Genomic DNA, 13,650 nt, shown 5'->3' on the forward strand with positions numbered 1-13,650 from the left:
ATATACGCAGGCCATGCCCACCCCAGCTCCACGAAAGAGAAAAACATTGCAATACACCACGTGACGGTAACGTGACACCGTTTGACACCCGTGCTTTAGATTGATTTGGGATTTAGGTTTGCTTTACTTCTGATGGACAACATGACAACATTTGCTTTTTATAGCTTTGTATCTTCTGAAAAATAAAGGTTGCCTCAAATCTAGATTCATATATGTAATTTATCTGGGAAACAATAAGGAACTGATTTACCATTGCCTTCTTCAGAGATGTTTCTAACTTCTCAGTCTAGTCAATGCCAGATGTCTCCCATCTAAGTACCATTATCAAACCAGTTTAGTTTAATTTTCTTGATTAACCAATGTTGACTAGGTGTTGCCAGCAGCTTAAACATTTACAAATACTGTATGGCCAAAACTAAGTCTCTAAAAGGTAGCTTGATACTTCTTGGCCCAGCAAAAAGTTGTTCTCTTGTGTAAAGATCTAGCATAAGAAATGATTTTGTGGAATATTTGTTTCCAACTCTGAAACTTTCAGTTGCTTGCTTTACCTACACTGGAGCTTTGGAATCTTCAACTAAGAATATATTTGAAATATATTTTGCTTATTCCAAAACAGTTGCTAAGAATTTACAACAGTTTACAATCTGTAGCCTTGCTCATTATATACTTCATTACCTGTTAGTGTGACTAATTGTGTGCCCATTTCCAAAGGTGTTTCAAAGAGAAAGCAGAACAACCCATTTTAAAAGCAAGTAATTGCATTTATTATTTATTAGAAATTACAGCAACCCACTCTCCCAATCTTTCAGCCACCTGTCTACTTTTCAGTTATGCTGACAATCTTGCTTTTGTATAATGTTCATTCCAAGAAACTGAACAAGAACACGTAATGTTTTTCTTTCTATTTACCATCTCAGAAACAAATAATATCTCCCATGTAGGAAAAAATAAAAACAGCTTTGTTTTTTTAGAAGTATTAGGCACCCACAATTAAGAATATTTGAATAGCTTTTTATTTTAGTAGATATACATGGTTTCTTTTTTTTAAAGTATGAAAGCTAATTGTATGTGGAAACTGTAAGTGAAAAATTAATTTTTGTACACATTGCTCCCTTGTAGTTTCACTATATTAATTTGCTGTCTCCTCACTATTCCTTAGATAGTGCGCAACAATTCTTTCATCAGATGTTTTAAAAACACTTTCAGAAATGAATCCCCATCACATTTAACAAATCTTTCTTCTAAGTATCTTGTAAAGATTAGATTAGGTACTCACATATTATTGGGATTTTTTTATTGTTCAAATCTCTCAGTGAGAGATAAAGTCACTTCAGGGGATTGAATTCTAATTCCCCCCCTTCCCTTCCAAATCAATAAAGCCAAAATTATGGAAGCCAAAAGACTAACCAAACCAAATCAAGGACAACATGCTTTCTGGTGGGATTTGTTTTTTCAATTAATTCAATTGTCTGTATTCTTACAACACTCTGAAGCATAAGCTAACTACATGGGTTGGTAAAATGTGGCTGAGTTCAGTATGAAATGCATAGATCTCTGGTTTTCACATTTCTTCTTTGAGAGAAAATGTTTCAGATATGTATATTTGTCCAAGGCTTTGGACAAATATATTTGTGCAAAATAGTGCTTTAAAAAAGCCGTATTAATGTTCTGTTTCCAACTGCCTCTGATATTAGTTTATTTCCCATTTCCACGTCAAGCTCCATTTAAAACAAAATATTCAGAGTAAAAATGCTTGTCTTTCTCATTACCCAAATAAGCTGAATGCTGCCAGGTTCATGAGAAGGCAGTTTAAAAAGGTAATGGAGGGGATATGAATATCAAACGCTGCAAATCAAGATGGTTAGGAATGTCATCCAAGTCCAGAGGCAGGGGTTCTTTTGCATACTATTTCCTCAAGAACAAGAGTAAGAGAAGATGCTGCCTGACTGTAGGATATCTGAAAATTCTAAAAATTAGAATATTAACAGTTTTCAATTAACACAGTACAAATATCCTTGTATCAAGATAACATAATGTATTAAAATTTACAATAATGTAATAAAGCTGGGAAAAAATTACTATCTATATGTCTTTCCATTCTGAAAGTTGTATAATCCAATCCAAAAAGGTTTTGTCCAAATCTTCAGCCTTTCCTGGAGATCTATAGAAATTAGCATATCTAATCTGGAGACTATCTTGCAATCAAACATGCTGCTGTACATATTCTACCAATTAGGTGCCATGTACCATTATGTTGGTACATAATGGCCATCTACTGCGTTTTTCTGCCTCACCATGTAACTGTTTGCCGCTGAAGACTAACAGCTTAATATGTTTCCTTATATTTTTGTATCTATTACTCCAAAGTGATTTTAATGCTAATATGCTGGCATTTGGGTGTGAATTTTCCAGTGTAGTCATGAGGTCAATGGATCAGTCTTGAAAATTCACTGGATTAACTTTCTTCTCATTTCCTCCAGCATCTTAAATTCAGAGACTTCAGTAGTTCTCCCATGACAGCAGTTTGCACAACATTTTTGATTAATAAACCCTAAGAATGTACAAATCTAAAATGTATAATACTGTATTGATATCATGTCATGATCCTCCCAAGGATTGAGCAAAGCATGCCCTACTTTCTCTGCATTTCTATGACAACTATTAGAAAAAGAGCTCCCTTTTCAACTTTCAAGTTGCTTCATTGTTATCTCACAGCTGCATTCAACTTGAGAGTTTTTTCTGCCAATTATTCACCAGAGTTTTTAAAAAACGAAATACAGTTAATTTATATGTCTGTGGCTAAAGAAATGAAGACTCGAAAAGCATATTATATAAAATATCTAGGAGGCCGTAATGTCTCATATATACCAAATATAGTCTAGGGGTAGAAACCAGAACCAGTCACATGTTCTTGAAAGGGATATAAATCCTAAAATAAGTTTTAATGTTAGCTTTTATGGCAGAGCAGAAGCAGATGATGACATTCAATTCTTGATTTTATTTGGCACAGTCAAGCAGCTGAGAGGACAGACTGTCTGGGAACAATTTGTAAATCATATTGATAAACTTACAGGAAAAGCAATGTATAACTCAAAAATAGAAATTGAATACCTGCCTCTTTACACATGCATTATTAAAATGTTAAATGGAAGTAGATGAGGGTAAATTGAGAGAGTCACATGGATGAATTGATTTTATATAAACATATAGATATTACAAACTAAAACACAATTTATTAAATAAATTAAATCAGCTGACTTTGCACCATTAATTATGTGGTTTATATAAAATTGGTCAGATTTATTCCACATTATACCAATATGAAACAACTAACATTATCACTTAGCATAGTATGTAACCCTAAGAGCTAGTAGTCACATGAATTGCAGGCAAATTTCCATTTATTTTCATAAATTTCCATTATATTTTACTTTGATATTCATAAAAAAATGCAAATGTGTAAAAACTATTGTAAAAATCTATGTGTGAAATTAATGAGTTTTCTGCAGAACTGCACAGCAGGATTCTATTTCTAAATTCTTTCAATTTATTTAATGTTCAACTTAGTACATCAGTACAATTGGCAAGATCTTATGGTTGTACAATGTATTTCCCTTCGAACCATCTCCATAGTCTGACACATGTCCATACTATTCAAATAGAATGGTGCTATATTACCCTTTCAAAATGCTAAATATGCATACGTTTGAAAACAGCAGGGATTTCTGGTGCAATGATGCTAAAGTAAAAGTAAAATCTTTTAGCCAAAATTCAAAGTTCTTGCCTGGCCTTTTCATGCTGTTGCATACAAATTTGATGGTGTTCTCCAGTGATGAGTACATGACTCATGGGATTTGGCATTTACTTCCAAGTACCCCTGCAGAGTTGGATTACAAGAGTATTGATATCTGCTCCATCTCAATTTGAGCCATAGATTGCAAAATCTGCCATGAACAAGTTTTATTTTTAAATACAAATACTCACTGGTGAATATGCCATGCTTACTGGAATATGTGGAACAGGATATTTGCCAATGACACTCAAGTTCATTTTGCCAGGCAGAAAACAGCAGGCAGGCAGCAACAGAGTCCCAGATTTCCTCTGTTGCAGTTCTTGAACTCAGCATGTGCCCAATCATAATTAAAATATAATGAAATTGACATGGAAAATGCCAAATTAATTAACTCTAGCACAGAGACCTTTTTTAAATTGAATAATCCTTTCTGTTCCATGAAGTCAGGTGGAATGTTGCTAGAGCTTTAATCAAGCTAAAAATTGTATCTCTACTGACAATACTAGAGCTGAGCAAAAAGGCTTTTCAAAGTGGTATTATTGTGGCCCTTTGAAGGAGTCCAGACAAGAAACCAAAACAATGAGTACTCATGTGACCTTTCTTTTAAGGTAACAGAATTCTTCACGTTTGAAAGTGCTTTCCTACTCCTTGCCTTTACTTTCCAGAGAATTTGGGAGGGTCCCTTCTGACCATTTTCTCCATCCGATTCCTCCTTTGGACTCAGATTTCATTTATTAGGATTGCCTAGCCTGTGACTTTCTTTGGTCTCCCAAGGTTATTCTCACAGCCCATTAAATTAGCCCCGATGACACCAAAATGCAATGGACATTATATTTTCATGATGTAAGCTCCACCATTTATACTTGTGTCTGTTATGGTATAAGCATGTACTGTAAATACGAGATTAATAGGTACCACTTCAGTGGGGAGGAAACAGCACTCTGTGATGTCATGTTGGCCACATGGACATGGACATGTCTTCAAACAACACTGACTCGTGGTCTTGAAACAGAGATGAGTGTTGCCCCCTATATTCAGCAACAACTAATGGAGTAAAATCTGCAGGGATTCCTCTTTTTTTCCCCTTGTTATGATGTCAGTGTATAAGAGCTAGCATTTGCATAATAACATCACAAGGCAGATTTGATCACTTGCCTGCTGTTGTCGCAATGCTCTCTTGAGATGGATGGGCCTTCTGGAAAGATGTGCTAATAAAGCAATCATCCATTATTTTTTATAATTAGGCTCTTAAATAAAAACAGTTTTTTCCTCAATGGGCAAATTCCTTTAGAAAGCTTATTTCTTAGCACTATTGCAAAAGAACTCAGGTTTTATTTTCAGAGGGATATTCTGACATCATAGAAACCTGGACCTGAATGGACATTACGGTTGTGCAGTTGATTCTAGAAGGTACATCCACACTTTTGATATCTACATTGTCAGTTCTAAGGCTGATTGCTGTACCTCTTATTGTTTGGTTTCCTTTACATTAAATTTTAATTCACTTTTTTCATTGTATTCCTTGACTTTCATTAGAGCTTATAGGTTATTTCCATATTCAGCTATCAGACTAATGTCATCAGCATAAAGTAGGTATTGATGCTGCTTCCTCCGGATTTAATATGACATCCTTTTGTAGTCTTTGAAATAGCAATAGCAAATTCTGAAAGAAGACTTTTATGTTGATGAAAGGCCAGCTCACCAAAATATGCACACATTACAAAGAAGAACAATAGTTGAAAAAATAATGGAGACAAGACGAGCATCTAAATTAGTTTTGATATGGTCAAGCATCTTAGCTCCATTGTCAATGTTCTCCTCCTTATCAGCTGAAGCCAGGGAAGAAGGTATATATTTAGTGTCACAACCCCTGGTAAGCCCCAATTATGGGAGGAAGCTAAATGCTTCCATCATCTGTCAATCGGCTCGTCACAAGAGTCCATCACGACAGAAACCCAATATTTTTACTGTTGCCTTTGTTATATTTGTGTTTTTATTTGTGCTGATAAATAAATAAAGGGAGACTAGTATAGATCTATTTCAAGCTATCATCAGCTAGCCATACCCTTACTCTCATCAGCTAGCCATACCCTTACTGGGATTCGAACCTGCGCTGTATTGCATCTTAGGCAAACGTCTTAGCCATTATGCCACAGGTCTCGGTGACGAGCCAATTGACAGATGATGATATATATATATAAAATTCTGGAAGGAATCCCTCACAAAAGGCTGAAGAAACTGCATACAAATACTGAGTACAGGAATCTAATTTTAATTCCAGGTATTAATTTGAGAGAACATACTACATCTAATACTCAATGTATTAAATAAGTAATCCAAGCATAAAATGCACAGAATGGTTTTTCTATAGAAAACAAAGTACATGTTGCATTTCAGTCTTCCATAAGAACCATTCTGTTGTTAATGGCACAAAACTGAAAATAAGGGCAAGTGGGAGAGGAAATTTAGTGTGGGGCATCCATTTCCTAAAACCTGTCAAGTTGGGCCAGCCAAAGCAGATGGCAGCAGTGTTTTTCTTTTCATCCTACAGATCTATAGTTCATCTCTACAGTCACAGAGCACTCCTCATAAAGGAGCTCCATATTTGCCTGACAAAAATGAGGTATTCCGAATGGGCAAAACAGAATAACAGAATAAAAATCAGAGTGAACCCAGTGAATGAGGCTCCTGGAAAGCATTTAAAAATCAACCATGTATACTTTAATAGAAGTTTATTATATTTAATGTTTGTCAGCACAGTAATAAACACTCAAGTAATAAATTCATGAAACCAATAGCATAATTACTTAAACAAATATATATTTCTTTTAAACCAGAGATATACATAGTGCAGTCCATCTTGCAAACACAGAATTTTTCTTTTTTAAAAATATATACAAATATTATAAATACTAACCAGAGTAATGACAGACACCAAAAAAAAAAAAATAAATTTCCAAGCACTTGTACTTTGTCAATAATGTGATAGACAATGCTGAACAGATGTTGCCAATCCAATTGCAGGAAGCTAAACTATATCTTATTAAAACACGGACTTGGTGGTCCAGACGTAGATGCATTTTAGCTATACTGTAGCATATTCTCTTCAAATATAGACTGAATAAATCAAATTATAAAAAAGGGACCTAACTCCAAAAATGTTGGCTATCATTCATTAGAAATAGCTTCCAGTGCTTTCATTGGTTTAATGATAGTTCTTAACAATGTAAATACATATTCAATACAAATCCTTATTTAATAAGTTAATAAGGATGCAATGTATTTTAAACTGTTTTTGCATCCCATTATATTGATATTGGCACAGACACACATAGAGACACACACACAACTCTACTGAAGCCCCTTTCCAGCAAAACATTTAATATATTATAATTAGAAGCATATCTGTGATGCTAACTATACGGCCCATAGAATTCAAGGCTAGTAATCATAGCAACTCAATCTTGCTATAATGGCTTTAGCTGTACTAAGAACAGAAGCTCAGGAGAAATATCTTGATTGAAGAGTAATAGTGATGAAAGATTATCTACAGAACAGCTCCCAATATTCTTAAATAGTGAATGTATGTTAAAACAGCTGCCCAATATACATTGCTTGATACCTTTGTTTGCATGAGTTGGTGCGCAAGCAAGAAATATTCTTAGGATCATCTTGCATCTTGTCATAATAGTGTGAAGGTAATTAAGTAGCTCTATGCATTTCTATGTGCAGGCTGCCACAGTTTTATGATTGCTGCAGCATACTCCAATTTGCAGACCACCTCATTTGTAGTGGAATCGTAAGATGAATGGAAAGTGAACATCCTGTGTGCAAAGTCTCAATAGACTTATTCTAATTCACAGTTAATTAGATGTTTCAAAAGCAAAACACAAGAAAATGTCACTTTGGAAATGTACGTACATGCATACACACACACACACACACACACACACACACACACACACACATATTACAGCCTTCTTGGAAATTTTAAATTACGAAGAGAAAGTTAGAAAGAGAACTGAATATATTATTAAATGGTTAACACTGTTTGGTAATTGTTGATATTATTGAGAATCTAGTAGTCACCCATTAGTGAGAAGCCCAAAGAAAGTATGGCTAAAAACAGAGACAATGAATATGTTGTCCTAGAAAGACTCTTTCCTGTGACATTTAATACATACACATATTTATCTTGCTATGATCTATGCTCAAACAGATTCTGAACAAGGAGACTGGATCAGCCTTAAAACACACTTTTAGATTCTTTGGCAAGTATGAGTATGTCAGTGTGTCAGAAAAAAATACATTACTAGCAGTAAATGGACAATCATGATGGATAAGATGATGAGGTATCTTGCCATTAAAATGATGCATCCATATTTAAATCTAGGCAAGCAAAAAAGGGAGTAATTGAGTTCTCAAATTTAATGATACATTGCCATGCAGCCAAATTTATGTATGATTATATTCATATAGTAAATATTAGCATTAAAACTAGCAGATACTGAAATTCTCTTCAAGGCTGTATTGTGATTTAAAAAAATAAAATTTGGCTTCCAACTTCTTTCTGTTAACATCAACATTTCATTTGGAAGGAAAGTTCTGAAAATTCTGAGAAATACATACATTTGAAAAATACACAGGACTTAAGACAAAGTAATCCTTCTAAGAATAGAAGGGTTCTTTTCATTTGTGGGAAGAAATCTGAATCTGCTACTAGAAGAAATTAGGGAGGTGATTTTCCTTCTTCCCTGAAGGCCCACTTTCTCCTTTCAATCATATACTAGTCTTGAAAGCCTACCAATTCTTTGGGATTTAGAAGAGGCGGGGCAAATTGGTGAAAATGGTGCCTCTTTCCATTTCCACCCAAAGAACAATGTCCATAATTAAAATGTTATTCAATAAGAACCTTAGATCAAATTGTATTATTACCATCAATTATACAAACTATATTCCTTTGAATTAAAAAAAAATCCTCCACAACTTGTTTGAATTACTCAGATGAGAGAATGATGTTAAACAATTCACTGTTAACCACTGAAAAGTATGCTCTGTAAAGCTGATTAATAGAAACTATTCATAGCAGCTAAACATAACTGGTTCCAAAAAGAAAGTTACAAAATTGTCTTCTCCCCAACCCCAATTTTGCAGGAAGCAAAAATTTGTAACAAAAATTAGATTTCAGTAGAGTCTGGAAAAATAAATATTTTCATACTTGGATGGCTATACCGAGAACAACATTTCTAAAACTGGACTTAAATGTCCATTTACCGATCATAACCCAGATTTTCAATATGATAAATGAAAGTCTGATTCTGTCCTAAACTCCTGAAAAATATATGTTGTTTCATTTAGCTACAGTCTAGCTGTAGTCTAGCAGGTTGAAATTATTGGTATTGACATCTTCTTATTCAACCAGACAGTATTTCTCTTTCTCCAAAGTCAGCATTATATTCTCTTCATGCCTCAGTGGTGCTGAAATGAGATGAATGGAACAATCTCTCAAAAGAGAGTTATTTTTTGCCTTTTCCCCCCACCTCCCAACTCTTAGAGCAAGGATATACCCAGTAGACGCTCTGCTCATGCAATACATAAAAGCCACACACTCCAAGAGAGCCAGGACTACTCCCCATTCTGATAGGAAAAACTGATAGGCAATGCCATCTGTATGGCTAGCACAAGCAAATCTGGAGGATAAAGGTACCTGCCTTTTCCAGGGACACTTCCCAGGCTTCCAGTTGTGTGCTACAGCACTGAACCAGGAGCGCAGGTGGCTGCCATGAGGATGTGCCCTAGGAAATAACTGTTTAGCAAGTAAGGCACCTCATATTTTCTTTCCAGCTGTTTGTAAATCTTACAAATTCCATCACTCTAATGTCTGACATAGTTAAGGGAAAGAAGCTGGTAACAAAAGTTCTTGGAACAACTTTAAATGTCTGTTTTACTGTAGCATTGTCTTTTGTCAGAAGATCCCATTTCTTAAGAGTCAACTTTATGACAGGACCAGTCCAAGATTGTTTGCTGCCTGAGATTACCCACTGTCCATCTCCCACGAATAAAAAGCACAGCATCCAAAAAGGCAGAAAAATGTTGTATTATTAAAAACACGGTAACAAATGAAATATTGCTTCCTTGCTTTCATGACATCTTACATCAACTGCCTGAGGCAGCCATGACAACTCTCCCAAAGTACTCACATAAATAGTTTAGGAGCAAAGTGGTAACACGGCTCTCTTTAGAATCTGGCATGTTGAACAGTATCTCATTATTTTGTTTCTTTTGGAAACATGTGGCAAGCAGTGAGTCAAAACAGAAAGTTCAACAGGGAAGCCCATGTAGAAGATCTGGAGAAAATATCTATTAGTTGTATGACAGATTTTAGATCAATACCATTAGTTTGAATTTAATAAAATTTGACCATAGTATCTGCATTTCAAGGTTCTAGAAAATATGTATTTTAAGACCAATTTATACTACCCAGCTAGTATGATGATGAGTACCAAGAGAAATGATAAAATGCCATCAAGAAAGCAAGTTCAAAAGTTACTGAATGGAAAACACATTTCTAGCACATGAATATTCAGATGTGACTGTTTATTCATTGAAAAACCCAAGCTTTCCACCACATATTACTTAACACTGAAAGCTTTCTGGGTACTCATTCATGCTAATTTTCAATAATGTAATAAATACACCATTGATAGTGCATGGTGAACAATCAGGAGAGCTCTCTGGCAACAAACAAGATCAATCCCAACCATTTGTCCCACATATTCATCATGCTAATAATTTAACTGTATAACAAACATCCTCTTAAATATCAGTATAGCTTGACAGTTAAAACACTCACTTCTCTTCATGAATAGAAGCATTATTGACAAAAGGAATTTCTTCCTTGTCTGTTTTCCCCAGGATCAGATTTTGTTTCTCCAAGTTTATCACACACTAAGAAATAAAGATTAATGAAATACATTATGAATAATTAAAATTACTTGAGTAAAAAGGATAAAGATGTGCAAAAGGAAGAAGACCAAGAAAAGATATATTTACCTTCAAATATTTCAGTGTTTGTAATCCCAGGGAGCAGCTTTTCTCATTACCTTCTGGAAAAAAATACAAAGGCTATTCAGAAAGATGCATTTAAAAAAAAGCTGTTTAGAAATCTGTTGCTATGAAGCACATTAAGGATATGTGAATCAGTTGTCAAGCATCTGAATATAAATCATATGGTCATGGGGATGCTACAATAGTCATGAGTGTGAAAAATAGTCATAAGTAACTTTTTTCAGTGCTGTTGTAACTTCAAATGGTCGTCAGATGAAGTCGAGAACTACCTCTACATATTTGTGGAACAGGCACGTTCCATTACTACCAAACAAAAGTTTGTGTTGCAAAATTCTATACAACCAACATAACCAGGAGTTACTGTTATAAAAATTCAGAGGCTTCCCAATTCTAGAACAACTCTGGGCAGCTTAGTTAAAAGACAGAAAACAGCAAGGAAAAAACCCCTACGTCCAGACAATCTGCACTTTGTGTACGATAAAACACAGTCAACAGAGGTCCACAACCACCTGTAGCCTGAAAGAACAGCTACTCTGTAAAAGATTACCAGAATATCACCTGGGTGAAAATCACACAAATCTTTGGGGGATATAATTCCAGAGGGCAATTCTAGGGGCACAGGGGCAGGAAATTGGTTTATCATTCATGGCTCTAAAAGTTTACTGGTGAATGTGTCTATAAACACTTACCGGCCACAACAACTGCAGAACAATCTACATGGACAGTCCCCATTATAAGAGGCAGATGTTCCAGATGACCAATCGCTTTCATATTATGTGGCAATGAAATCTTCTCACCTTCTGCTTTGCAGGTTTTCATATGCTCTTTTAGCCTGAATATGGAAATAAAACAACTGTGCTAAAATCAGAAGTAGGTTCATTTTGGGGAGGAGGTGTGATGGAATATGTAGAGAAGCAGTAGGGAAGTTTTGGCAACATGGAGTTTTGCCAGAGAGGCCTAGATTAAGAATCTATACAGTCCCAAACTGGAAGGGGGGGAGAGATTCAGGCTAGCCACACCCTAGTCTCTCAGGATATATCTGGCAGCTTATAATGTTATAGCTTTAGATTTGGGTCATTAGGTGTAAATAATTAATTGAATTTGATTGGATTTCATTGGGTCTTCTGTAACCCTAAACATACCAGTCTAACCCAATATCTATTTGAAGCCAAGTCAGTCCTTCCTTCCTTCCTTCCTTCTTTCCTTCCTCCCTTCCTTCTCTCTTTTCCTTCCTTCTTTCTCTTTTTTTCCTCTCCTCCTCCTCTTCCTCTCTCTCTCTCCTCCTTCTACTGTGAATAAAATATTACTACAACATGCATGTCCAGTTTCCTAAGATAAAGCTTATTGCAACACTAGTCAGCTCTTTCAGGCTGGGTATAATTCACATAGTCTTCCTGGCCATGGTCAAGTAACTTTCTTGCAAGCAGCAAAAAAAGTTTTGTCATTTTCTTTGAGCTGCATTTTTAACTTTCAGATCTAGCCCGAAACTTGGGTATTTTGTAATGGTTTTCCCACCATGCTTAGTTCCTTAGTGCTGGACAGCTGATTGAATGGCAAGAAGATGTAATTTCTTTTCCTGAACTCTCTAAGAGTACTAACAAAGAAAGAAAAGTAATTCTAATTTCACCTAATGAAAGTGAGAAAGCAGAATTGGTAACAAAGAAACAATTACTGGTATATAAAAATTACTATTGGGTATGAATTTTTTTTTTTTTTTAATGAATTTATTAAAATTTATAGGCCGCCCTTTTCCCTGAGGGGACTCAGGGCGGCTTACAATCACAAGGGAGGGAAGTGCAACATCAAATACAAAACAAAATGTGAACAAAGAAAAAAATAGTAAAACACAACTTTCGTTCAACAATCAAACACTCGGGCGGGTGAATTAGGAACCTATCCCCAGGTATATAAAGTTGTATGGCTAAATATTGTTTTATAAACTAAAATTGAGAAAATTATGTTTAAAAATGTTGAAACAAAGCAAAAGGGCTAGTGATGCAATCTCCCACAATATGGTTTAGATATGGTGTCTAATCAACATACACTGAGAAAAGAGAATCTGAAATATTGAATTACAAGACCATTTTTTGGAGCATCTGTTCACTTCAGTTCATGATTTTTAAGCCACTTTTTTACAGGGAAGGACAGCAAGGATGTTTGTGCTAAAAAGCAGATTGTGCTATTCTGCCTTCATGAAAAATAGGGAAAAAAATAGTTAAGATAATTTTAACAATTGGCAAACCTTTCATATTTTGCTAATACACGATGTTCTATTGCTCTGTCGAGTATCAAATGTGAATCATAAAGCCACTTTTAGTTTTTGACCTTTTTGTTGTTCCCTTACATAAGGGATATACAATCTGTGGACTTCCAAGTGGTTCCTGATAGTCCTAGGTATGATTCCCAAAGCCTTCCCTATCATCACCAAAGTATAATTTTTAACATGACAGAAAAATAAAAATAAGCAAATTTAATTTTTGTGTTGGCCACGTATTTTTGGAATGAGGTGCCCAGCATCCCACTTCAAGTGTGGCCCTCAATTAAAAAACCAGTGCCTCCCACTGAATCAAAATTGTTATCCCTAGGTTTATCATCAGATTTCTTTCAAGGATTTCCATATTATTTAACTTACAAATTGTTTTTCCTTTTATTTTTTTGGATTTATTTTTGCAAAAACTTATATGCCACCTTTTTTTCTAGGTTACAAGGCAATTTACACAGTGATCGTCTTTTATTTTAGTCCCGTAACAACCCTGAAAACTAAGCCAAAACAGGGTGACTGGCGCAAA

At 35.1% G+C, this 13,650-nt stretch overlaps 1 protein-coding gene across 5 annotated transcripts in view; it reads right to left on the reverse strand.

Moving 5' to 3' along the window:
- Nucleotides 1-1,810: 1,810 nt before the first annotated feature.
- The window catches only part of NRIP3 (nuclear receptor interacting protein 3), a 35,911-nt gene continuing 24,071 nt past the window's right edge, over nt 1,811-13,650 (reverse strand). For 2 of the 5 annotated variants that reach the window (XM_087717772.1, XM_014055226.2), the window contains exons 4-8: nt 11,551-11,693; nt 10,847-10,899; nt 10,647-10,741; nt 9,501-9,588; nt 6,512-9,271 (exon numbers count right to left, since the gene is read on the reverse strand). In XM_087717772.1, coding sequence (XP_087573898.1) covers nt 9,263-9,271; nt 9,501-9,588; nt 10,647-10,741; nt 10,847-10,899; nt 11,551-11,693 — 388 coding nt within the window. In that variant the 3' untranslated portion in view covers nt 6,512-9,262. Of the gene's footprint in view, nt 1,967-6,511; nt 9,272-9,500; nt 9,600-10,646; nt 10,742-10,846; nt 10,900-11,550; nt 11,694-13,650 lie in introns of those variants that run through there. The other 3 variants (XM_014055228.2, XM_087717779.1, XM_014055229.2) reach the window with 3 other exon arrangements.

This window comes from Thamnophis sirtalis, unplaced genomic scaffold (assembly GCF_051295495.1).
Source record: "Thamnophis sirtalis isolate CommonGarterSnake01/CBP01778 unplaced genomic scaffold, rThaSir2_p1.2 scaffold_1, whole genome shotgun sequence".
Classification (NCBI taxonomy): Eukaryota; Metazoa; Chordata; class Lepidosauria; order Squamata; family Natricidae; genus Thamnophis; species Thamnophis sirtalis.